At 45.1% G+C, this 26,359-nt stretch overlaps 1 protein-coding gene across 1 annotated transcript in view; it reads left to right on the top strand.

Annotated features, from left to right (window-relative positions):
- AGBL1 (AGBL carboxypeptidase 1) overlaps positions 1-26,359 on the top strand; it is a 401,756-nt gene that overhangs the window by 190,634 nt on the left and 184,763 nt on the right. Inside the window, exons 19-20 of the mRNA XM_028706413.2 lie at positions 7,610-7,739; positions 20,319-20,450. Coding sequence (XP_028562246.2) covers positions 7,610-7,739; positions 20,319-20,450 — 262 coding nt within the window. The remainder of the gene's footprint in view (positions 1-7,609; positions 7,740-20,318; positions 20,451-26,359) is intronic.

The raw sequence follows: 26,359 nt of genomic DNA, 5'->3' as shown, positions 1-26,359 counted from the left end.
TGAGAGGGGAGAACTTGCTCTTTGATAAATGAAAGCTGCAGCTTATTATCAGGAGAAAGGGCAACTTTATACATTTCTTTGGAGTGCCCAGTCAAAATATCACATTAGAACCAAAACAGCTTAAAAAGAAGAGGAAAACACACACACCCCACAATAGTCCCCCTCCCAAAGGCTTACAGCCAGGCCATCTAAGGGAACATCTTGTGTATAAAAGATGCTAGAAGATTTAGTTCAGTTTGCATTTTGAATGGAATTCACACATCCTGTATCAGACCGCAGTTAACCTTTGTTATTCTGGAGTTCTCGGCTCACCTTGGAAAGCATATGAAATTGCAAGTGAAAATGCATTTTATGGTAAAACGCATACTAAAAATGTGTATTTTTGTGGTACAATGCATTAAAATGTGGATTTCCAAAAGTGTTTTGTTTTTTTAAAAGAGCAGAATCCTGTGAAAACAGGATGGAACTGACTAATGAATGAACAGGTGCAAAACTGGAAGACTGATCTGCCCATCCCTCCCTGCAGTTAAGATCTGCTAGTGAGGTCCTGCTTCAAATTCCATCTCATATGAATCCTAGATAAACTTTCATGAGAAGCAGGGTCTTTTCTGCTGTGGCCCTAGTGCTGTGGAAGATCCTCCTTTGTGAGGTCTACATGCCCTTCACTGTCTTTTTAGAGGCAGTGCAAGATACCTTTCCCACACACAGCTGGAGTTGATTTATTAATTTTGCTGCAGTTGTTTTCTACCAATATTTTATGTATTTTAAACGGTATTTTTGTACATATACTACTTTGGATATGTTTTTAAAATATCACACACACAACACACACACCTTTTTCAAACAAGAGCTAAAATAGATAGTAACTTTCAATATCAGCAGTTAAACGTGCTCTCACCAGTAATCCTTCACCAATTTAATCTGTTTAATCTACAAAACAAGCTCGGGAGTTGCTATATCTTACATCTTGTCTCATGTAACCACATTTTCAGGGAGAGAATGACAAAAGGGATCCCTCCCATCTGTACCTCTCCTCTTTCTCTCCATGCTTTAAAAAATGTTGATTCATTTCCCAGCCTGCTCCTTAGCCTCCCAGAACACGCCCAACTGCCTAATCACAGTATTCTCTGCTGTTCGCAGATTGAAAAAATATTTCTGCATTAAATCATGTTAAGCATAAAATAATTCACATTTATGTATCCTCCCTGGATTTTTATGTGTGGAAGGCACAAAGATCTGTTCAAAGGGAATGGCACAATTGATCAGCTTCCCTGTGACAATTACTGTCATGGGGGTAACCCAATAAACTTCCCATTCTCCTTCAAATATGGAGGAAGCTCACCACATTAACTTTCAAGTTTATACCCTGATTATAGGCCCCTTAGCAAGTTAAATATAGCCCTTTTAAAGGTGTGGGGGGTGCACTCTGTTCATATTTTCATCAGACACTTATCACACTAGTGCTGAGGGATCTGCACTGCCTGCTACATACATACAAAACCCTAAATCTCCACACCAGGTTAAGTGTTCACTTCCTGTGAAGGGCACTGTGATCAGCTGATGGGACCTGGTTAATTTTGTCATGGCCTGATGGTTGTTGGCTTGTGGCAACATAAGATTTTTCTTTTGAGTTGTGGAATGCCCTTGCTGTGGGTTAAACCACAGAGCCTAGGACTTGCTGATCATAAGGTCGTCGGTTCGAATCCCCATGATGGGGTGAGCTCTCGTTGCTCAGTCCCTGCTCCTGCCAACCTAGCAGTTCGAAAGCACATCAAAGTGCAAGTAGATAAATAGGTACCTTCTGGCGGGAAGGTAAATGGCGTTTCCGTGCGCTGCTCTGGTTCGCCAGAAGCGGCTTAGTCATGCTGGCCATATGACCCGGAAGCTGTCTGTGGACAAACGCCGGCTCCCTCGGCCAGTAAAGCAAGATGAGCGCTGCAACCCCAGAGTTGGTCACAACTGGATCTAATGGTCAGGGGTCTCCCTACTGAAATATGAGAGGGCCCATCCCTATTGTGATATCACACCAACTCCTGAAGAGACACCTGTTCAGACAAGCCTCCCACTGAACTCTACTTGTGATCTCATTGTTTAAACTATTTAAGTGTTTTCAAAATGGGTACAACAATTAATAGAAATCATCTTGGTTCAGGCCAAGGGAGCCGGCGTTTGTCCACAGACAGCTTTCTGGGTCATGTGGCCAGCATGACTGCAGCGCTTCTGGCACAACGGAACACCGTGAGGGAAACCAGAGCGCATGGAAACGCCGTTTACCTTCCCGCCACAGCGGTACCTATTTATCTACTTGCACTGGCGTGCTTTGGAACTGCAAAGTTGGCAGGACCTGGGACAGAGCAATGGGAACTCACCCCATCGCAGGGATTCAAACCGACCTTCCAATTGGCAAGCCCAAGAGGCTCAGTGGTTTAGGCTACAGCGCCACCCACTCCCACCCTCTGCCACTGAACAATGGTCTTTGCTAGGGGTTGCTGATGCAGTACACTCCAGATCTTGTTGGACTACAACTCCCATCAGACATCTGGAGAGTGCAATTATGGCTACCTCTGGTTTGAACTGTCCTGAGAGCATATGAATATCAGAAGCTGTCCAGTGCTTTAAATGTATGGTGTGAATGTGGCCTATGGTACCACTTTCAACAGTCATGGCTTCCTCAAAAGAATTCCAGGAGTTGTAGATTGTTCACTGCAGATGGTGACAGCAGCCACGAAATTAAAAGACGCCTGCTTCTTGGGAGAAAAGCAATGACAAACCTAGACAGCATCTTAAAAAGCAGAGACATCACCTTGCCAACAAAGGTTCGTATAGTTAAAGCTATGGTTTTCCCAGTAGTGATGTATGGAAGTGAGAGCTGGACCATAAAGAAGGCTGATCTCCGACGAATTGATGCTTTTGAATTATGGTGCTGGAGGAGACCCTTGACAGTCCCATGGACTGCAAGAAGATCAAACCTATCCATTCTGAAGGCAATCAGCCCTGAGTGCTCACTGGAAGGACAGATCCTGAAGCTGAGACTCCAATACTTTGGCCACCTCATGAGAAGAGAAGACTCCCTGGAAAAGACCCTGATGTTGGGAAAGATGGAGGGCACAAGGAGAAGGGGACGACAGAGGACGAGAAGGTTGGATAGTGTTCTTGAAGCTACCAGCATGAGTTTGACCAAACTGCGGGAGGCAGTGGAAGACAGGAGTGCCTGGCGTGCTCTGGTCCATGGGGTCACGAAGAGTCGGACACGACTAAACGACTAAACAACAACAAGGATGCGAAAAGTTCTTAGGAGACCCCCTACTGCCGTGCTGAAGTCCCAGAATTTCCCATGCAGAGGGATAGATCATTAAATGCTCTGGGAACTGTAGCTTTGTGAGGGGAGTTGAGGTCTCCTAACTACCGGTACTCTCAGCACCTTTAACAAACTACACTTCCCAGGATTCTCTGGGGGAAGCCGTGGCTGTGTTTAAAGTGATATCACAGTGCTTTAAATGTAAGGTGTGAACGTGGCTCATCTAGAGGGCACCAGGTTGGTGAGGACTGGTATATAGGATTGGCATTTGAACTGGCTACAGGTAAAGGAAAAGACTTGTGTTTCTAAAAAATAAAAAAGAAAGAAAAGAGAGAGAAGGATTCAGCAAAAGAAACGCTAAGTGAGAAAGGGAAAGACAAATAGAGGGAGGGAGGGAGGGAAACAAAGACAAATTCAGATGCAGACACCGATAAGGAGACCAAAAACCACAGTAGGCATAATACAAAAGGGAAGAGAATGAAACACTAGAGAATGAGAGAGACAAAGAGAGCAGGAGGGAGTCACGAGTCACTTCTTAGGGAGAAAATGCCGCTGCAGCAGGGAGATAAAACTGATTCCAAAATCTTCTGCCCATTACAGATAACTAGAAAGACAGGGCCCATCATATGGAGTGAGTGATGTTAGGACTGATAATAATAGCACCTGGGGCACAGCCAGCTATAAAAATCTAAAGGGACATATTGTGTTTGATAGCTGGAGAGCCGCTTTGCAATTCACTGCGCATCCTAATAAGAGTGAGGAAAGCAGTGTCGGCAGTGGGCAAGAATATCTATAGAAGGGAAAGAGATGCAAGTACACACCAGGATGCCTTTGGAGCAGCATGGGGCAGCATCAATGCAATGTGCGGCTAAATGGCTCCTGCCAAGGAACAAGGGGAAGGAGAGCTTTGTGTCGGCACATTATGGAATCTCTGGGCCGTGTTCTCAGTCGAAGCACAAAGGAGCAGGAAGCCATCGCTCTTCCTCCCCACCTTAAAAGAAGCACATCACATTCCCAAGGAGAACTTAACCCCCACCGTCACCACAAGGCAGTGCTTCATTTATTTATTTGTGGCATTTATATCCCTCCTGAGCTCAAGGGAGCATCTATAGTTCTCCCCCTCCTAATTTAATCCCCACAACAACCCTGGGAGTTAGGGTAGGCTAAGAGACAGTGACTGGCCCAGGCATCTAGTGAGGTTCTTGGCTGACTGGTGATTTGAGCCCAGGTTCAACACTCTAACCCAGATCACCAGTGTGGTTCCCATGAGCCCAATGGGGCTCGTAAAGGTTGTCACCTGGTGCCCATGAAGCCACTGCCCCCTTGGACATGAGATGGTGAGGTACACTGAGCCTCTTGGACTTGCCAATGAGAAGGTCGGCAGTTTGAGTTTGCATGACGGGGTGAGCTCCCTTTGCTCTGTCCCAGCTTCTGCCAACCTAGCAGTTCGAAAGCATACCTGTGCAAGTAGATAAATAGGTACCACTGTAGTGGGAAAGTAAACGACGTTTCCGTGTGGTCTGGCTACCGTCACTGTGTTCCGTTGTGCCAGAAGCAGTTTAGTCATGCTGGCCACAGGACCTGGAAAGCTGCCTGTGGACAAACACCAGCTCCCTTGGCCTGAAGCGAGATGAGTACCACACCCCATAGTCCAGTTTGACTAGACTTAACCATCCAGGGGTCCTTTACCCAGTGGGGAAAACTGCTGACTAAAACCCCAGAGAACCACTGCCAGCCATTGTAGACAATACTGAGCTAGGTGGATTAATGGTTGGACTCAATATAAGGCAACTTCCTGTTTTCTATTGTCTTGTACAGCAGCTTGTGAATGCATATTGACAGCATCTTCCTCAGCTCAGTGTGGCTCTAGTAATTGAGCCTTGACAATAAGCCCACAAAGATATAGCTGTTTATTTGTGGGGAAATGCCACCACCACCATCATCAACAACAACAATAACAGGATCAAATTCATAGGAACATAGGAAGCTTCCTTTTTTTCTCTGCTTGGTTGTTGGCATGCACTGGAAGAGGAGGAAGAAGGAAGAAGTTCTAGCTTCTTGGTAGAGAATCTTCTTTCATGGAAAAGTTCACAGTTCCAATCCTTGGCGTCTCCAAGTATATACTGTCCAACTTTTTCAGATAAAAAAAACCTCAGGATGTGCATCTTCCAGGACATGCTCCCAGGCGAGTCATGAGACCTGTTGCGCCCTCTCACCCCCCAAAACATGGATGCTTTAGTTGAGATTCTTGCATTGCAGGGGGTTGGACTAGAAGACCCTGAGAGTCCCTTCCAACTCTAAAATTCTATGATTCTATTCTATGAAAAGCACTTTTTCCTGGGCGAGAGTAGGACACCTAAAATGGCCACCCCGATCTCACATGTAAATATGGGATGTCCCTTTTTTCTGGGACACTTGGCGGGTATCCAAGTAGGGCTAGGAATAATCCCTGTCTGGAACCCTGGAAAGCTGCTGCCAATCACTGTAGATGATCCTGATCTAGATGGACCAATGGTCTGACTCAGTTATCAGGCCAGTTCATGGGTTCCTGAATCCCGATCATTGTCTATGTTGGCTGTGGCTGGCTGGAGCTGGAATCCAGCCACATCTGCAGGGCATGATGTTAGCTTCTGCTTCCCTCGATCATCTCCCCAAATCATCCAGATGTTTTGGACTACACCTCCCACCAGCCCCAGCCAGTATGAATGAGATGGACACCAGCTGTACAGAATGTACCGTTTTTCATTAATAGCAGATTCTAGTTCACTGAGGATGAGAAACTGCAAGTGCTTTACTATCTACAGCATGCATTGTAAGGGGGCAGATGACTAAAATTGCAGGGTCAAGAAGGAGAGTCGAGAGAAAGGAATAATGCTCTAGTGGAGCTAGTGATGCTGTAAAAAAATAATAATGAAGAAAGCCTCAAGCACATTTGCCTTTCCTTTAAAAAAAGGTGTTAAATTAAGGCATTATTATAAAAACAAAGCAAACGGCAAAGTATGTAATAAATTGCTTTATGCAGAATGAGAAATAAAACCCTCAATACTTCTGGCAATCTATAAAAGCCTGTAACTTTGTGCTCAGTACAGACCATTAATATTTTACAAAACTAGATAATGATTTGGATATAGTAACTCGAGAGCCCCTTCTGGCTGTACACAACAGAAAGGCTATATAATCCAGCAGTGGTTTACATAAGCTGCTATGCAAATGACTCCCAGTTCAAACACTCCGGATGCTGCAGTTAAAGCAGGGCTGGGAGCTGCAGGCAAAGGATGAAAAGCTACCCTCTAGCCTCCCTAGTTGGCCTTTGGAACTCAGGCCATAATGCTCCCCAGGCCACACTCCCTCTCACAGGCCACACCCCCTCTCACAGGCCACACCCTCCCTTGAGTGCTTTTGCTTGGTTAGAATGTGTCATTGAACTATGATAAAGCCAATTGCTTGTATGCAAGGAGTATGGAGAGATGTGTGGTGTGTGTCTCTCTGAAAACCTGGGTTTTGCACGACTGGAATGTACAAGCTACAGATCAAAGGTAAGAACCACCTCCAGTGCTCTCCCCACTTTTCCATCGCACCTTCTCTGCCACTGGTACATGACCTCTGGACCTCCCTACCAGGGAACGTGGCCCCCAGGCTGAAGATTATGCTTGGACTTATCCTTCATGAATTGGTCCAATCCTCTTGTAAAGTTGGTGACCACCACTGCTTCCCGTGGGTGCTAGTTTCATAGTTTCACTATGTCAAGAAGTACTTTCTTTTATCTGTCTTGAAGCTTCCAGTATTCAGCTTCATTGGATATCTGCAAGTTTAGTATATATTTCAGGACATCTGAGGCCAATTTTCAGCCCTGGTCAAGTTGTACCTGGGGAGAAATGCGTCACCATAGAGCCCCGCTCGCATTATACAGCCAACAGGGAGCTATTTAAAGCAACACTCCTGTGTAGCATCTCTTAGGTACGGATGTTTGCAAAGTATTTTACAAGAAATAGTCTTTTTTTTGAATTACACATATTGCTCTCACTGTAAAAATAAGACTGCCCCTAATATTGTTAAGTCCAACAGTACATGCCTCAGCAGGCAAAGAAAGTGATAATGAATACAGCACAGAAATGAAGCTTCTAAAATAAACAACTCTGGAGATTTGACTTCATTCAATTCCATCAAAATTGAAAGTGTGCAGGAATAAAGAACAGTGTGAGTAGCCAAGCCTGCCCTGGCTCTCAACACCTTTTGTGAGAATTACCGAGTTGCGGTTTTCAATCTTTTTCTTTTTTCATTCTTAGATTTCTCCTTCTTCTTTGATTCTAGCCAACGATGCTCCTTAAGTGCGGATGACTTGAATAGGCGATGGCTGAATCCCAGTCCAGCATGCCAGCCCACCATTTACCACACAAAGGGCCTCCTTTACTATCTCAGTACTCAAGGCCGAACTCCAGTGGTGAGTCTTTGTCGTTCGTATTTTCTTTGCCCAACTATCCTTAGACTATTATCTACCTCTGCTGCAGAGGTGGGGGACCTGTGGCCCTCCACCACAACATGGGGTCCGAGTGGAAAGATACATTGGATTTAGCGCACATTTAAAGGCAAACCAACCCACTGTGAACTTTCCAAAACAATACATGTACCAAAAGACAGTCCTCCTTTGAAATTTGCACTTCTTCAAATTTCACAGTACAGTTCTCCAGCCTATAAATGTGTACAAAAAAATGTATATACTGAGCTCAAGTGAGTTAAGCAATGAGTTTACACACACATACAAAAAAGCATTTTATTAGGGGAGATTGTTTTGCAAAAATTGTTTCATTAGCAGAAATTCACAATATAATGCCAATGAACTTTCATGAATACTTTTAAAAAAGAAAAACCAGATTTTCCCCTCTTTTAACTAATCAGTATTGATTGATATTGGTTTTATTTGTGGTTTTAATGATGTTTTATGGATCTTTTGTTGATTTTATCCTTATATATTGTAGTCAGCCTTATGTAAGAGCAGATTAAAACGCATAAATGAATATGAATAGATAAACAGATACATAGATAAACCAACAAGGAAATGTAGGGAACTGAACCTGGGTCCCTCTGCATGCAATGCACATGCTCTTCCACTAAATAACAGACTTTCCATCCATGGTATAGCCTCTGTGAAAGCTAAGCCAAAGTGCCCTTGACTAAGCCCACCTATGCAAATATGGGATTGAAAGATAGGAAGTGCCCCACAAATGTAAATACCCATGGGTAGAGATGCCAGGGAAGATTGCTTATGTTCACATTTTGTCAGGTTTCAGGGAATCGGAACCCTCCTCTGGTGGCAGCAAAGAACCAGATAAAAAGAGAAGAGTTCTTACCAATTAGTTTATTCAATAATCACAGCGAGGGACAAAAGAATGCGGCCTCTCTCTAGAAATGGCATTGCTCTAACTGCAGTCCCCCTCCTTCATCTCCCCTACTCTACATCAGTCATGTGTCAGCTAATCTGAGCCTTCTGCCGCTGAGCTCTCTGCTGTACTACCCTCAATGCCTGTCTGGTCCTGGGAGAAGGGGGGTTATGAATGCCTTCCAAGGACACTGAGTCTGTCAGCTGTCTCTCCCCTGGTGCTGCTGCTTCTTCCTGCTGTTCCTCTTCCAATATTTCCCAGCTCTGCTCTCTGCAGCCTCTGAACCATGCCCTTCTGCAGACCACTGTTCTAAATCTATACTGTCCTCCTGTTCTTGGGGAGGTTCAGGAGAAGGGGTGGTGGCCCCCACCATTCCTCCTCAGTCCAGCCCCTGACACATTTAAATGTGAATCTATGAAATTTGCACTTTCTGAAACAATATGAGAACTCAAGCACAGCCATCCTTTTGAATTCACAAACAATGTTTATGAAAGATGCATATATGTAGGGTCAAGTGTGCATAAAAAACAACGTATTTGTAAAAATAACATACATTATATTTGAAGAAGCTGCCTGCAAAAATGTTTCCATTAGTCGAAAGTGCTTACCCAGAATGTGTTTATTAGGAGAAATTTGCACTAAAATTTCTGGTGAATTTTCATGAGGGTTGAAAAACAAAAAAATGCAAATTGTGGCTGAAATGTGGAGAACGGAATTTCAGATTGGGAAAATGAGCAAAAGATGGATCTGAAACCGACAGATCCTTCCATCTCTACCTTTGGGCCTCCATCTGACTTCGCTCCCTGGAGTCCAGAAGGGCCTGGAGCTGCGTCTCTTTGCGCAAAGGCCATTGCAAGCTCTCAGCAAATCTTAGCTTTAGACTTAGCTATTGATTCCTTTGTCTCACTCTTTCTTGGCCTTTAGAACATGACAGGCTGTTGGAGAACTGAATTTTCCCTGCCTTTGAAGGGTTCATTGATTTTAGTTTATACATGCTCTCTCACACACACCTTTCCTCCTTGCTTTGGAAGTAAACCTCTTATTTTCCAAGGGAGCTTACAGAACCAAGTTCACCAATAGCCAAACGATTTCAGTGAAGTACTTTGGTCTCATTTGTCCTGGTGACATGTGGGCAGCATTCCCCCCCCACCCCCCATTTCTTCAAAGTGGGAACGGCAGCTTAAAGGAGCAAAGGAAAAGAAAGAGGGAAACTAACAGCTTTTCGATAGGGCAAGCAGCTGAACTGTTGATCACTTTTTCCTGGGAAGGAAAGGAACTGCAGGCCTGGCAGACTTTTCTGTTAAGTTCTGCCATGGTAGGATTCCCAGGACACTGTACCCAGAAGAGAAAAATATCCAATAGTGAAAACTCACACACAAACCTGTCAATTGAAGGCTCAAGTTAAGGTTATCTCATGTTGTCTCAAGCTCTCCAAAGCCAGGAAGCTAACTATCATGTGTGCCCTGTGATCAGTAATTCTGTTGTGAAATATCACAAATTGTTCTTGCTTGCAACCCTCTCCGCCTGGCCAAACCTTTTATTGGTCTTTCAGGCCCAAGTTCAGAGAGGGAGGATGGAGCGCTTTGAACCAAAAATGCCCCACTTTGCCTTATACTGAGTCAGGATGTTGGTTCATGTAGCTCAGTATTGTCCACACTGCCTGGCAGCTGCTATCCAGGGTTTTAGGCAGAGAGTCTCTCCCAGCCATACCTGGAGATGTCGGGGATTGAACCCGCAACCTTCTGCTTTCAAGGCAGTTGCTGTGCCACGGAGCCATGGTCCCGTGTCTTGCTGTACTTGCAGATGAATCTTCCTGAGAATTGGCACAAGCCTGTTTGCTGCTTACATCAGTAGCTGGCAGGATGGGTTAAGACCAGGATGGCGAACCGTTTTGACTCTGTGGTTCAGCACCTTACTGAGCCCTAACCTAGCAATTCAAATTTGACCAATGGGAGGGCCTGCCTGTCTTCCAATTGCTTGATGCCAGACTGATGCCAAATGATTGATTGCTTTGAAGTCCCGAAGTCAGGACTGTAAGTCCCAAAGCAAAACTGAATGACTTGACAGTTCAGCTTTCTGATTCTGGTTTGGGAACTGCCGCATGATGAACAAGAACAAAATGTCCATTTGCTATCATGTTGAGATTTTTGCCAGCAGGCATGCTGCAAGACTTCTGTGGTTGCCTTGTGAGCTCAGTTGACTAACTTGGAATTGACGTGAGCTCCTGTGAGCACTTTTTGGGTGGTGGGGAGTGGAGAGGCACTGGCCTAAAATGCACTGAAATCAGAATCATTAAGCAATTCATTCCTGTTAAAAATCAGAATATTGACTGCCTGCACACTGCCAAGATTCACCTTTTGTGTTGTCTGTTTAAATGGACAAACTGTTTTTCAAAACTTGCTTTGATATTTTTGATTACTGGCACAATCACCCATCATGACAGTGCTTGGAAACAGAGCTTCATGTAGCAGGTCATGAGGAGTACCACCAGTCTCACTCCTATTGCATCAGAAGAGGCCCTCATCTCCCGGTGTTTGAACGATCCTGCCAGATACTGATGCAAGGAACAGCAAGATTGTGCAACACCTTTGCTGATCACAGGGTTATATCTGTTAAGGCATCAGCATTACGGTAACTCCCAGTTTCTAAGCTTTGCGGTGCTTGAGCCAACAATATAGCCTTAACTCTAGCCTTCAGCCAGCAGGGTTTTTAATAAATGAATTTCCCTGGGGTTTTTTAAAAGGAAATTTGTTAAAATACTAGGTTTTGAGTCCCCCAAAATAGGGGTTGTGTTATACATGGGGGCGTGTTATACAAGGAAAAGTATGGTATGTTTGTTCAGGACTCACAGCACCTTCTCATGGGCCCCAAAAGGTTGGCCACTCCTCATCTGACTACTGCACTTTACTATCCTATTCCATAGCTAAATGAATACCGTAGATATTGCACATAGTGCCCACTATGTGGCTGACTGCAGACACTGGGATTTTTTTTGTTTAATTAAAAATGAAATGTGCACATACCACATTAATTTACCAGTAGTTGCTGCCTTGGGCTTTAATGGAACATGGAAACCTTAATAATTTTTGAACCACTGCTCAGAAAGTTACCAAACCAACAGAGGATCAGCTTCCTTAATGAGTCTGGATAAAATACACAACAGTTATCACCAAAATGTGAAAGAAATACTCCTGTAAATCTGTTCAAAATTATGAGTAAGCTTTTGTAGTTTCCTAAACCACCTAACTTTATTAGTACAAATTCTGAAGGGACGCCACCCCCCACAATCAGTTCTCAGTTTGGTACATTTGTAGACCACACCATTTTGGAAAGTGGGTTGTCTATCTGTCCATTTGTCTGTTCTCTGTGGGTTCATCCACACCTTGAGATATCATTGCCAAATTCAGCACAAGGTTTCCCAAGGGGCAGGCAGTGGTCTTTGTCAATGTCTAGATGCTGAGCACCACTTTGAATCAAGATGGTAGACCAATACACACAACCCAAATTACACTATCCATTTTAAAATAACTTTTTTTGTTTTGTTTCTTAGAATACCCGAGCAGCACTGGGCACTTTCTGCTAAAAGATTATAGATACCAAGTTGCTCCAAGTGTCATTTTTATGAGCGATAGAATTTTGAGATATTTAATGGTGTAGCCTTCTTATTGCTGCCCATCTTAACTTTTTGCTGTTCATATGCCCCTTTAATAATTTGTGGACAGAAGTCCACATGGTTTATCTGGATTAAATCAGAGGTGCTTTGCTTGCACCATAGCTCTGATGCAGGTACCAAGTCATATGTGCCAGCATTTGACAGGTGAAGATAGGGGCACTCTTGTGTACGTCCAGAGGGGAAGCCATGTTTAGTTTGTTACATAAATAAACAAATAGAGGGAGTCTTGTGGAGCTTTAAAGAGTAGCAGATTTATTACGGCATAGGTTTTTGTGGTCTAGAACATCTGGACTTCTGATCAAGTGGGTTTTAGGCTACAGAATTTATGCCACAATAAATCTGTTAGTCTTTAAGGTGCCATAATCAGGCGTGACAACAGAAGCAAATGGCTTGGGGGAGCAAAGCTTTGGCAAATGCAATTATTAGGGGACCATGAATTTAATCTGTGCTTAATAAGATGTGATTAAAAGCTGAGGGAGCAAACAGGCTTGTGGGGATAGTTTGCGTGTGTCTTGTGTAATACTTATAACACTCTGCTGGCTCCTGCCCAACACACACAGACAGAGGCTCCCACTTGTAAGAAAGAAAGAGACCTTTCTTCAGGCAAGTAACAGTACAGGCTCAGCAGCAGACACAGTGCTCGGGAGTCACAATTTGGGAGTTCAGGAGCAAGGCAAGAAGATTAGAACTGGACGGAAGCAACAAAGATGTCCAAACAAGTTTCCGATACCTTCTCACCGAGCTTTTAAAATCAGGTGTGGTGAGCTCAGTTGTGAGGCTCTCTTGCCTTGTAGGAATGTGGAGATTGCAAGTGTATACTTCTTCAAGGCGGGTGGGTCTGCTCCCATCTGTGAAGGTGGTGCCTAGTTCTTGGCAACAAGTCTGCCCCCTCCTGTTCAGGTTCCTGTTCAGTTTCTGCCATCTCCTGCTCTGCCCCCCCCCCATGGCTGAGGAAAGCCCTCCTCAGCCTCTAATGAGGCTCTCTGCTCTGCAGGAAGGTCAGCGGGGAGATCCAGCATCTCTGTTCCCTTTTTCAAAAAGGGGAAGGGGAGATCCCTCTCCTCCAACCCAGTTTCCCACAATCCTCCTCCTCCTCCTCCTCCAGAGCCTGCCAACCCAATTGCTTCCAACCATCCCAGCAGTGCTGTGGAGTGCATGACAAACACCTCTATTCTCACACCAAGGATCGCAGCCTGAGCCTTCCTCCATTACACATGGCTGAATGATTCCCGTCCCCCTCAACTCCTGCACAGTGGAGATTAAACTGACCATAGGATGGTTAATCTCATAGTCGATCTATTTGTGCTTATTATACAAGAGTCCGGTTTCATTTGATTTAAAATGAAAGCTTTTGTGTCTTGCATCCTCAAGGTGGCTGGTTGTAATGCGACAGATTTAGCAGCCCATTCCTTATCTGGATAGGCAGTTACGAAGGTGGGCAGACTGCAGGGAAGGGAAGCAAACATTCACATATAGTGCCCCTTCGCATGGCCGGTGCAATTAGGTGGTGACAGCGGCATTGCTGCTGCTTACCCAGATGATGCAGGGGGAGAGCAGTAGCAAAGGCAGCCCAACCTCAGCACTGCCCTGCTCCATCCTGCCCCAGTAAGCAGCAAGGAAACCATTCTCTGGAAGGTGTCACAGCAATGCAGGGAGCTGCCTTATATCCAACCAGACCACTTGTCCACCTAGCTCCATCTGGTACGCAGCCTGAGACCCTACCTGCCCACGGACTGTCTCCCCAGAGTGGTGCATGCTCTAGCTATCTCCCGCTTGGACTACTGCAATGCGCTCTACATGGGGCTACTTTTGAAGGTGACCCGGAAACTACAACTAATCCAGAATGCGGCAGCTAGATTGGTGACTGGGAGTGGCCGCCGAGACCACATAACACTGGTCCTGAAAGACCTACATTGGCTCCCAGGATGTTTCTGAGCACAATTCAAAGTGTTGGTGTTGACCTTTAAAGCCCTAAATGGCCTCAGTCCAGTATACATGAAGGAGCGTCACCACCCCCCATCGTTCTGCCCGGACACTGAGGTCCAGCGCCGAGGGCCTTCTGGCGGTTCCCTCACTGCGAGAAGTCAAATTACAGGGAACCAGGCAGAGGGCCTTCTCAGTAGTGGTGCCCGCCCTGTAGAACGCCCTCCCATCAGATGTCAAAGAGATAAACAACTACCTGCCATTTAGAAGGCACCTGAAGGCAGCCCTGTTTAGGGAAGTTTTTAATGTGTGACATTTTAATGTATTTTTAATATTTTTGGAAGCCGCCCAGAGTGGCTGGGGAAACCCAGCCAGATGGGCGGGGTACAAATTAATAATAATAATAATAATAATAATAATAATAACAACAACAACAACAACAACAACAACAACAACAACAACAGCTCAGTATTGTCAACACTGACTGGCAGAGCTTCTTCGGGGGGTTCATAGGCAGGGGGTGTCTCCCCGCCTGCCTAGAGATCCTGGGGATTGAAGCTAGGACCTTCTGCAGATAAATCTGATGTCACAGCAGCACTGCCCCACCACAATGTCTGCTCCTGCTGCACGTGGATGTACATGCATTTGAACTAGAATTAAGATGCTATCCCTTAAGGTGGCCATGAGTCTTACTTTACAGAGGAGAGACATCTTTGAAGGCATCCTTCATTTAAGGGCTGCCTGGTCTGAGTCCAGCTGAAAGATAATGAGCCTTCAGAAAGGAGATCAAGGACCTTGAAGTTGCCCATCAGTTGTTAACACCAACGGCAGCAGACTGAGCAGGCACAAAGGATGCCTAGTCACAGTCTTATAAGACATTGTATTTTTGCTTCAGTGATTTCAGTTATGACAATTATTTCTGACCTTGCAGCAGTAGATGTAAAGTCACAGGGTAAAATGTAAAATGTTAGGCAAACCTGTGCAGCAATGTTCTATCAGAATGAGTCTTGGTTAAGTCCAGAAGGTCCCGTGCTTAATTCCTGCAGGTAGGGTTAGGAAAGACCCCCTGTCTGAAATCCCGGAGAGCCATTGCCAGTCAGTGTGGACAATACTGAGTTAGATGGACCAATAGGTCCGACTTGGTTTAAGGCAGCTTCCTATGGCCTAGGCCATTAAACAAAACAACAAACTGCAACAGTCCATAAGACAGCTATCATTCTCCCATTGCCAATAGCCTTGCTGCTTTCAGCTGAAACAGGTTAAATTCTGCTGAAGCTCCCAAGACAATTTCCATCTGATGATCTGGTATAATCCTGCACTGGCAAGTGGGACTCCCTGTTTCTCACCACGCCAATAATGGCCCTATCATTACAGATCTGCCTGCACTAATCTCTCGGATGCAAAATGGTAAACTGGGGAAGCTTAAGCGGTCCAGTAGTCTGGCACGCTGAGGTTTCCTGGGCACTTCTTTAACGTGGAAAGCTGTATTTTAGGTGGATAATGTCTGATCCTTTTTAGTTGTTAGGAGTGCACTAAATTGGCTGGTAATTGGTACCCAGTGGAACTGGGCGTTCTATCTCAGAATGGGACCGAGGCTATGAAATCCCTGTTCGATATTCAAAGAGGAGGTGAAATAAATACGGGAAATAAATAAATACAATGTCCCACTTATGGTTAAACAAAGCTATGAGTAGCTGTGTGAGCTTGGAAGTAATACTAGAGCCAAATTATATCTATCCATATCGATAATGATAAATCTATATCATCTGTATCTATATCTCTTCAGCCTCTTTCTTTAATGACAAACTCAGTTGTTCAGATGGGGCCAATACCAGGTAATTGAACACAATACAGAGGCTTACTTCCAAAATGTATGAACTGGAGACTGAGCCAGAAAATATGTGCATGACTCAAAGAGTAGCAAAGGACCGGTGTAGAGAGAAAGAAACTCAAAGACTCAGGCTCCGGAAATGTTGCCTGTTCTTGGCTTTCTAATTGGGGTATGGAGTTCCATCAGAAGAACAGAAGCATGGCTTCCTGGATTGCCTGAAAAAGCAATCTGGGTCAGCATTCAGTTTCTTAGCAGGGGGCAATCAGAGTTTTGTGGGAAGCCTTCCAGCAGAGCATGAAGACAATGGTTGTATCCTGTTGGGTATCCTGAGGTATATTGCTTCCGAACATTTTTCTTTTCTGGTTTTTTTTTAAATCCCCACCCTCAATCTCTCACCAAAGAAGACTCCAAGAGTAACTTACAAGATAAGTAGTCAAGGCAGTCTTTACTCTCTCAGGATTGACATCTGAAAGACAGGCCAGAAAAGGAAAGGAGAAGATGGAATGGGGAAGAAGGAGAGGGAACAGGAAGATCAGGTGCCCGTTTCTTAAACTAACTGTTGTTAAAATGCCCACCTGGGATGCAAGCAGTTTGGGAAGCAGAATGAAATGGCCATATGAGATTGGAAGGAGGGCCAAAAGCAGCTGGTTGCTCAGCAGAGTGGATAGAATAGCCCTGTTTCCCTGCTTAGCCTAATAGCTATTGATAGCCTGACAATGTTTTGTTTTCGAAAGGAGGAGATCTTGGAGTTCAAACCAACCTGCATAGTCATCTTTTCTGATCTTCATGACTTTCCCTCAGTCGATTTGTCGGTTTGGGTTGTGGTTAACCAGGGTTGACCAAAGAGACACTCTATTTACAATGTTACATTGATTGTCGAAATGCAGTGACAACTGACTTTCACATGGCGATCTTGATGACCTCCATTCTTATGAACAGACAAATGGGAGATGTAGTGAGATTGGAAATATTAACTTGTTCCATTTCCCAAAAGTGAGGAAAGAGCTTTTCTTCAGCAAAATTTTGGGCATTCATTCACACACTCTCCAACAAACACACTTATGTGTGTATTTGTGTGTGTGTGTGTGTGTGTGGACACCCCCAATTTGCAGCCCCCTGATAATGGCATTTTGCCCTCTGCTGCCCCAGGAGTCACCACTCCCACCCCAAATCCATCCCTGAAAAACCGATTGTTCCTTTTCCCACTTTTCCCACTAGCCACATTTGGCCCACAAGCCTGAAGTTCCCCACCTCTACTCTAATTCATCTGCCCATCACTATCAGTTCTCTCACACAACAGGAAGCAGCACTGGGGAGTCAGAGATAAATTGCGCTGCTGATTTCTCCCTGCAGCCTTCTCGTTCTCTGTTGGAGACATTACCTTAAAGAAGCAACTGACTCCTTAAAAACCTATGCTTGTAAGTTAGAGATTTCCCAATACTGTAGTGAAGATGCAGAGAAGTTTTGTAGCGCCAATGGGTATTGGCTTCCCATCTCTGCAAACGGGACAAATTGATTGTTCTTCAAAAGCCCCGGTCAATATTAGCCTCTTGCGTCAATAAATCCTGATTTTTCACTCTGATCAGTCGATAGCTGCATATAAAGGCAACCTGAATGTGGCCTTGATAAAACAACCATCAGCTTTGTGTGCAACAGCAGAAGCTAGGCAGATGGATTAGACAGTCATATTAGATGGGGGGAAACACAAGTATTTTGCCACAAAGGAAGGTCATATACTGTTCTTCAATTCACCTGGATGTACATAATGTAATAACAGTGTACAGGAGCAGCTCACATAATTGCATGCTTTTCCATTCCTGCAAACTGCGTGGTATAAGCTGTGGATTTAAAGACAGCCAAGTGGTGCTTAATTGCTTCATAATGTGCAGGCTTCAGTTCTCTCAATGATAACAGGAAAGGGAAACCAAAAAGGAAGCTGATAAATTGTCCTGCTATTGCAGAGTAGGATCTTGTGAACTTCTCTTCCGTGGTTGCATCTGCACTCTAGAATTAAACTGTCTTAAGAGACATTTCTTCTTGAGGAACCTAGGAGCTGTAGGGTCTCTAACAAAGAATCCGGGAAGAGGTGTAGCTCAGTAGTAGAGCACATGATTTGCATGCAGAGGGTCCCAGGTTTCAATCTCTTGTCATCTCTAGGTAGGGCTGGGAAGGACTCCTGCCTGAAACGTTGAAGAACTGCAAGTCAGTATTGGCAGTGCTGAGCTAGATGAATCAACAGTCTGACTCAACATACTGAAAGACAACGTCTTATGTTGCTAAGTTCTTAGCAACCTCATCATTCTTTGGGGGAAGCAATGGCAGCTATGAAATCAATACAAATCTGAAGTGCAGAGAAGTCCCAAGAGTAGCTATGGGCCAGCAACGTCCACAATTACATTTTGAACAGCTCTGTCCTAAATCTTTGAATGACCTCTCTCAGTTGTTGCCTGTGGATGTTAAACAGCGTGAGATACAAGATAGACTCCTGCAGGACCTCATAGTGCAGGCGTAGGGGAGCTCTTTCACCCCAGGGGCCACCTAGGCAACCTTCCAGGGACCACATGCCAATGGTGGGTGGGGCCTGAGACAAAAGTAGGTGGAGCAACAAATGTAAAGGTTACCTTTGTACAGCCTTAAATTTTACCTTTGTACAGTAGGTAGTTTCTAAACACACTCACACACCCCTCTCCGCCCTCTGTCTGGACAAGCAAGAGGCATTATCAGGGTCCAAGGGTGCAAAGATGGGCTGATGAGGGGTGTGGCTTGAGCAGAAGGGGACTGACCTGAGGGCCAGATAGAGGGGCTTGGGAGTCTCATTTGGCCCTTGGGCCTGAGGTACTCCACCCCTGACATAGGGTAAATGCGAAGAGATTGAGCAGTAGTGCCAAACAGCACCTTGCAAACCATCTAGCCTTGTGAGATGATCCCATTCCCAACATCTCTGAACAGTATCTGAAACAGAAAAATTAGTGCTTGCGGGACTGGATTTTCGTTTTGTTTTATCCTGTTAATTTATCTTTTACATTGTTCTTGGTATGCATTAAGACTAGATTATTTCATTATAATATTTAGTTTATCCTTTGCTTATTAAGTGTTTGCCTTTGTTTATTTGAGTTTTCAAAGTGCTTTGTAAGAAATTTGGTCGTCCCCCTCCACCTAGAAGGGCAATGTTGATTATAAGTTGATGTTTCTTATGTGCAGCTTTGAGCACAATCCACTGTGGAAAAGCGGAATGAAAATAAACCAAGGTAGAGACGGTCCAAAAGTCCTACTTTCAGTTTCCAAAATATATTGCACCCACACAAAAACTGGGGTGCACTATTCTCTTGATTTTTAGGGTGACAGATTTTTCTCTCCAAAATATTTACACAGGTGTGGGCTGCTGTTTACCTTAATTCTGCAAAGTTAAGGGTTGAGTTTCAATGTTTTAAAATGGGCCACTCCTATCCAATCCAACATCCTGTTCTCACAGTTGCTAACCAGATGCACATGGCAAGCACACAAGGAAGTCCTGAGGGCAACATTGCTCGCCCCACTCCCACACTTACTAGAATGGTTTCAGAATGATACAATGTGCCATTGCATTGCTCCCAAACCACTTCAGGGTGTGCGGCTCGCTTTTTACTTCCCCTGCTTCCTTGGGTGACTTGGAAGTGACGAAACACCACACTGCATTCCACCGTTCTGAAGCCATTCTAGTTAAGTGCTGGTAGAGGAGACAGGGAGAAAGGGTCCCATCACACTGGGAATGTGACAGAACCCCAAACCACCAAACACCTCATCCATTCAATCCTTAAATCCTAATGTGCAGATTTTGGAGAAAATTCTTTTTCTCTATGACATTTTTGGAGGGGCTTTGATTCTCCACAAATCACCACAAGAATGGCTGGGGAAAAATAGAGACAGAAACTTCAGCATAGCACTAAACAAAACTTCTGGAATCGGTCACCCAGGTAGGAATGGATCCATTGTTGCTAACCTCTCTTGTGCCTTTCTTAGTCATTTCTAGCCTATCAGCCTCCCCCAACAGAAACAATGTCCTTTACTGTCATGCATGGTCACCCAGAGGCAATGCTGTATTCAGCACAGGTGACCAGGCCAGGCTTCATTTTTGAACAGCTTTCTCTTTGGCCCAGTAGTGGTTTCTTAGCAACTACTCAGCTCTCTCCTGCAAGACAGCAAGATTTAGGAGCTTTCTTTTTCTCTTATCCTCAGGTGTTTTGCGACTACCACGGCCATTCCCAGAAGAAGAATGCATTTCTATACGGATGCAGTATAAAGGAGACCTTGTGGCAGGCGGGACGTACTGTTGATACGACTGTTGTCACCGAGGATGTTGGATATCGGGTAAGACGTTCTTCTTATAGTACAGACTTTTGCACAGAAATTCCAGGTGAAACTGCCCTGTTGCTCCTCTCAGTGACCTGTTTATTAATCATTTGTCCTGATTTGCTTGTGCAAAGCTTACACAGAGGTAAAATGGTATTTGATCCTTATTCAGAATTCATTCTGGTTTGTTTGCAGGGAGGTTATTTGACAATGAGTATTCATCCTGCATCCATCCTGATTTGCTTGCAGGGAATTCATACACCTTCCTGTTCATTGTTCTTTCATTCCACAATAATTGATTCAACCCTCCATTTGAAAAAGTCTATTTCTTTTTCAAAGTGGAACTTTTGTGGTTGCATGAGAGAACACTTTAACCTACTTTAATTGGGCAAACCTACATTTCCTGACACCGTATTTTTCACCCTATAAGACGCACCTTTTCCCCTCCAAAAATGAAGGGGAAATCTGGGTGCGTCCTATAGGGCGAATGCAGGCTTTCGCTGAAGCTTGGAGAGCGAGAGGGGTCGGTGCGCACCAAACCCTCTCGCTCTCCAGGCTTCAGGAAGACACCCGCAGCCTAGGCAGCCCTGCGGGAGGTCCTGCAGGGCTGTCTAGGCTGCGGATAGCAGCCTGCTTCCCGGAGCGTCGGGTGCCCTGAAAGCAGAGCGCCCGGCGCTTCGGGAACACCTCTGCAGCCTAGGCAGCCCTGCGGGAGGAAAATAAAGGGGGAAAAACTAGGTGCGTCCTATGGGACGGAGCGTCCTATGGGACGAAAAATACGGTATGTGCTTGACTACCTTCTGGAAAATACTGACAGTCTTGAGTAGGGATTTAAGAAGCGCTTTTTGTTCTGACCTGTATTCATCATAATCAGCACTGTTTGCATTCTGCTGCAATTCGATCTCCACCAAATACTAATATAATTTGTGCCCCTGTCTGCTACTTAACATGGCTTTTGTAACTGTTTACATAACTTAATCAGCTCACACTAATTTCAATGTAAAAGAAACATCAAAGCGATGTAAAAAAAGTCATTAATTACATCTCATTTGCAGACACAATTAAACAACAAAGAGGTGAGCAAATATTGATCGTATTCGCTTGCCTGATTTCTATTCCTGACTATAGACAAACACATGAACTACAGCAATTTCTACTTCCTTTTTCTGTTTTCTTCTGAATTCTCCAACATCTCTAGTCTGGAGATAGCCCTGGACTTTCCTGCTTTTGATTTTTTAATTATGTTATTGAAATATACTCTGAGTCGAGAGTGGATTTCATGCTCTTTATTCAGCTCATAGTGGTGAGGAGGAATGGAAGTTCCCCCAGAATGTCTGCTTTATATACATTATTTACACAATGGGCCCCACGTGATTGGCTAATTCCGGGATTCACCTGTAGGCCAATCTGGTTGCGGATTCACTTCCACCTGGAGCTGGATTGGGTGGCTCCTGTGGACCAATCAGACTGCTGCATTCTGGACCCTATTGTTCTAGGATCAATCAGACTGCTGCCTTTTGGATCCTATTCAACTCAGTACATAATAACAGTTATAGAATAACAAACTCAGGTGGTGAGAATTTCAACAGAGAGGAAACCACACAGAGCCACTGAGAAACAGATAAGAGGTGCCAGCATGTTCAGAACCCTTAAGTCCCCAAACCCCAAAAACCTAAATATATATGATATTTAAAGCAATATCCTACCACTTTAAGTAGTCATGGCTTGTCCCAATGAATCATGGGAAGTGTAGTGTGTTAAGGGTGGTTGAGAGTTGTTAGGAGATCCCTATTCCCCTCCCAGAGCTACAATGACCAGAGTTCTCTGAGAAGAGGAATTGACAGTTAAACCACTCTGGCAAGTGTAGGTCTAGGAGAAGAATAGTGCATCTCCTAGCAACTCTCAGCACCCTTAACAAACTACGCCTCCCAGGGGGCAAGCCATGACTATTTATAGTGGCATGATACTGTTTTAAAATGTATAGTGCAGATGGAGCATCTGTTGGAAAATGAAAATGGGGAACCAATGTGGTGGTGGGAGATGGAATGATTTTTTTCCTTTTTTTTTTTTTTGGAGCCACCTTTTGTGTGTGGGGTGAATAAAATTATTGTAAATACCTTTAGCTGTGTGCGTTGCTTTCCCACTTTGCAGTGCTAAGGGTTAGCTGCACCTGCTGTAATTGAAAGTGAAAGCATTTCCCGAAGTGATCTTAATAGAGCACACCGTGAGCCTGAAACATTGACCAGAGGAAATATTTCACACGGCGTTCCTTAGCCTGAGCAAGATAGCGTTGGCGGGGTGAGGGACGGCAAGGTGGGGGAAAAGCTCGTCGTCAGCATATCTTCTGGAGCTTTGTTGCCGCCAAACTTTAGGAAACCGGGGATTGCTGGCAAGCATATAGAGAGCATCAAAGGGCTGCCTTCCAGCAACTGAGGTGTGTGCCTTGAATCCGCAATGGATGAGCCACGAGCAAACTTCTGCTGCAGTCTGACAGTGGAGGCATTAAACATTGACACCCACGTGTTATGAAACCTGTTTCCCGACAGGTGTGACCCACCAGTCCATAAAATGCTTCATACAGTCTTTACCTAGTATCCTCTTTCCTTCTTGAGAGCGCCACAGACAGCCTTTCTACACAATGCCATAGCTCTGCCCTTGACTCCACACATAAGTGGACTCAGGCTACCCTGGCTCCTGACTTGTAGGCAACACCTCCACATACCCCTTTTGGTTGGCTAACTGTAAACAGCATTACCCTCAGCTTAGTAACTGGATAGGGACGCGGGTGGTGCTGTGGGTTAAACCACAGAGCCTAGGGCTTGCCGATCAGAAGGTTGGCGGTTTGAATCCCCACATGATGGGGTGAGCTCCCGTTGCTTGGTCCTTGCTCCTGCCAACCTAGCAGTTCGAAAGCACGTCAAAGTGCAAGTAGATAAATAGGTACTGCTCTGGCGGGAAGGTAAACTGTGTTTCTGTGCGCTGCTCTGGTTCGCCAGAAGCGGCTTAGTCATGCTGGCCATATTACCTGGAAGCTGTACGCCGGCTCCTTCGGCCAGTAAAGTGAGATGAGCGCCACAACCCCAGAGTCGTCTGCAACTGGATCTAATGGTCAGGGGTCCCTTTACCTTTACTAACTGGATAGTCCCTGCTTTTGTATCACCAAAATTTCTGCTCACCCTCTCCAAGAGGTGTGTGTGTGGGGGGGGGGGGTTTGCGACACTGCGTGGGCTTACCTGGCCAGGTGCCACCCACCTTGCTGCAGGGTGGCCATCGCCCCACCCCCATCTTGGCAGGACAATGGGCTGGCGGCTGGGGGTGGGGTGAGGGCCAATGCTCTTCGGCCCAGACTCACTTTGTTTTCCTGCTAGATTCACCCACTCTACTCTCCCTAAAAATATAACATGGTCTCATTTTGCAAGTTAGGTCTTGCTTCCTATGCGCTGCTATGGTCGTGAGATGGTTGCTGTATTCAGAACCGGGAAGGCATTTTCCCTGCATTGGCAGGTTTTGCCTTCTCCGTAGCAATTCGTCACAACTTTGGCGGTTTTTAGGCCTTGGTCAGTTCCTATAGTCTATCTTCGAGATGGGGGTAACATCTCCATGCACCCCCACACTGTGGCATTTGCAGGGCCCGTTAAAGGGCTGATTGTGGAAGTCACTGGCCCTAGAGCGGCGGCATATAGGTCAAACTCCCGGCTTTGGTGAAGTGGGAGGGCACGCTGTGCAAGTTCAGGCTTTACAGTTCCCTCCTACTACAGTTGATTGCCCTGCACATCCTCAGCCCCTGTTGGTTGAGAGGGATACCTGCTAAGCCCTAAGCCAAGGTTCCTACACCTGAAATTCAACAAAGTTGTGACCTAATTTAAACCCATACATTGTTGTCATGTCTCATTTCTGGGGGGGTGGGTAGGCTCCGGGGACAGGGTTTAGCGCATGGGCTTGCAAATTCCGTGAAACTTGCCTTGAGCTCCTGGAATGTTGATTTTGTAGATGAGTTTTCTTTAGCTTTAAATGACCTCCTTGGAGATATCTGAGAAAAACGGAAAGGAAAAGTTGTCCTTAACAGTCATTTTGGCACATTGTTACAAATAGATCTGTTTGTTTATTGGTATGGGGTTGGTTGGAATTGTTTTTTTTTTGGAAATGTACAATTAAAAGATAATTAATGAGAAAATAAACAGAGAGGAAAGAACCATTAGCTTGAGACCTGAGAAACACGGTTACAACAAACAGAATATTAAATTCGTATTTGCTAATGTTTACAAATGAGCACTCCACACACTTATGTTCCACTTACCTACCAGCCTTTTTATTTAATTAAAATAAAAAAGGTTGATTATAAAGACAATTTCCATTGTCTTAAGGAGCTGAATCGAGCTGGGGAATCTGCATATATATTTTTCATCATCCCTTCGTTGGGTTGGGCTCAGCTGGGCAAGGACAAGAAGAAAATTCTCAGACCTTCACAGATGATGCTTGAGTGGGTCTGATGTTTTGGGGGCATTGGTGTGTATGTTGTCCGAATGGCAACTAGGGGAGAGGAAGTTGGTGAGCGTCTTTAGAACATCCCACTCTGCCCAAGCCATGGACCACAGTGATCATTGCGCCAAGCCCAAGGCAAATTTCTACAAACTAAAAGTCTTCAACAATTCCTTTATACTAAACAAAACCATGGTAGCTCAGTGGTAGAGCATCTGCTTCACATACAGAAGGTCCCTGGTTCAATCCTCAGTATTCCCAGGTAGGGCTGGGAGTGACTCACTGTTTGAAACCCTCAAGAGCATCCCAACAGCCTTTGAAACATGTTGTTTAAGGAACTCGAGGCATCTAAAGAGCTAAGGTGGGAATTTAGCATTGCCAGATTCCACCCTCTCCCAAGTCCCCATTGCTTTTGTTATCTGCAGGTATGAGCAGGTGTCCATGCTTATTTTTTTCCTGCTGCCAAAAAAGCTTCCCTTGCAGATTTTTTGGACCAAGCTGATACAGGAGCAAGGTGTAATGGTTCTAGGGGTTGCTCGTGCGTAAGCCTGTGCCAACACCTGGCTGGGTTGCCTAAGTGAACCTTTCCTGTCCGGACAGCCACTCACCTGTGGCTGTCTCAATCGCTGGCAGAATCCGTCAGTGGGCGTTTCTTAAACTTCTTCCAGCAAAGAAGTTCTTTGATGCCCAGTCTCCTCCTACTCTCCCTGCACAGAAGCTTTCTGCGCAAGAAGGGCATAGGCAGCGGAGGACCCTTCCTCACCCCGCTGGTCCCCGGCAAGGAGTCATGTGACCACATCTCTGATTCCCCCATCTGCCCCCCTTCTCCACTGGAGCTAAGCTGATTCCCTTCCCCAGAAGATGGGCTGCGTCTCCCAATCCCGGGACGCTCTCTGGGATCCCTCTGGAGCTTGCTCTCTCCCTCCAGCACTGATGGCAGTTCCCTGACACAAGGGAAGCCCTTTTCTGTGATCAGCTAGCTGTCCAACCAGAACTGCAAGAGAAAAACACACACGATATAGACAATTCAGGCTGCCCAGCTAGTACAAGGCAGAGAACTTGCTCATGCATTTATCATTTGACTCCTCCTCTGCACTGGGTTATTGAATGCTTGGTGACTGGGGATGATTGACATATGCACATTATGATACTGGTCATTTCTGCAGTTTCATTGTGATTGGGCTGGCCTTACCTGTTAGGCTCTAGGATCAGCTTAAGCTGCTGGTGGTGAATGTTTTCCTAAGCAAACTGTGTTTGGGGATGAAACAGGAGATTTGCCCAGCTTTGACCTGCCTGGATGAGAGAATCAAAGGCTTATAATTATGCTGGTCCTGTGTCCAACTTCACACAGGGTATTCCTCTTATTTGAAGGGTTGTCTGGTACAAGTCCAGTTAAAATAATCCTAAGAAGAATAAGGGGTAGGGGCCTTGAAGGTGCCCAACCACAA

The sequence above is a fragment of the Podarcis muralis genome, chromosome 14 (genome assembly GCF_964188315.1).
Source record: "Podarcis muralis chromosome 14, rPodMur119.hap1.1, whole genome shotgun sequence".
Classification (NCBI taxonomy): Eukaryota; Metazoa; Chordata; class Lepidosauria; order Squamata; family Lacertidae; genus Podarcis; species Podarcis muralis.
This window is presented reverse-complemented; position numbering and strand designations above follow the sequence as displayed.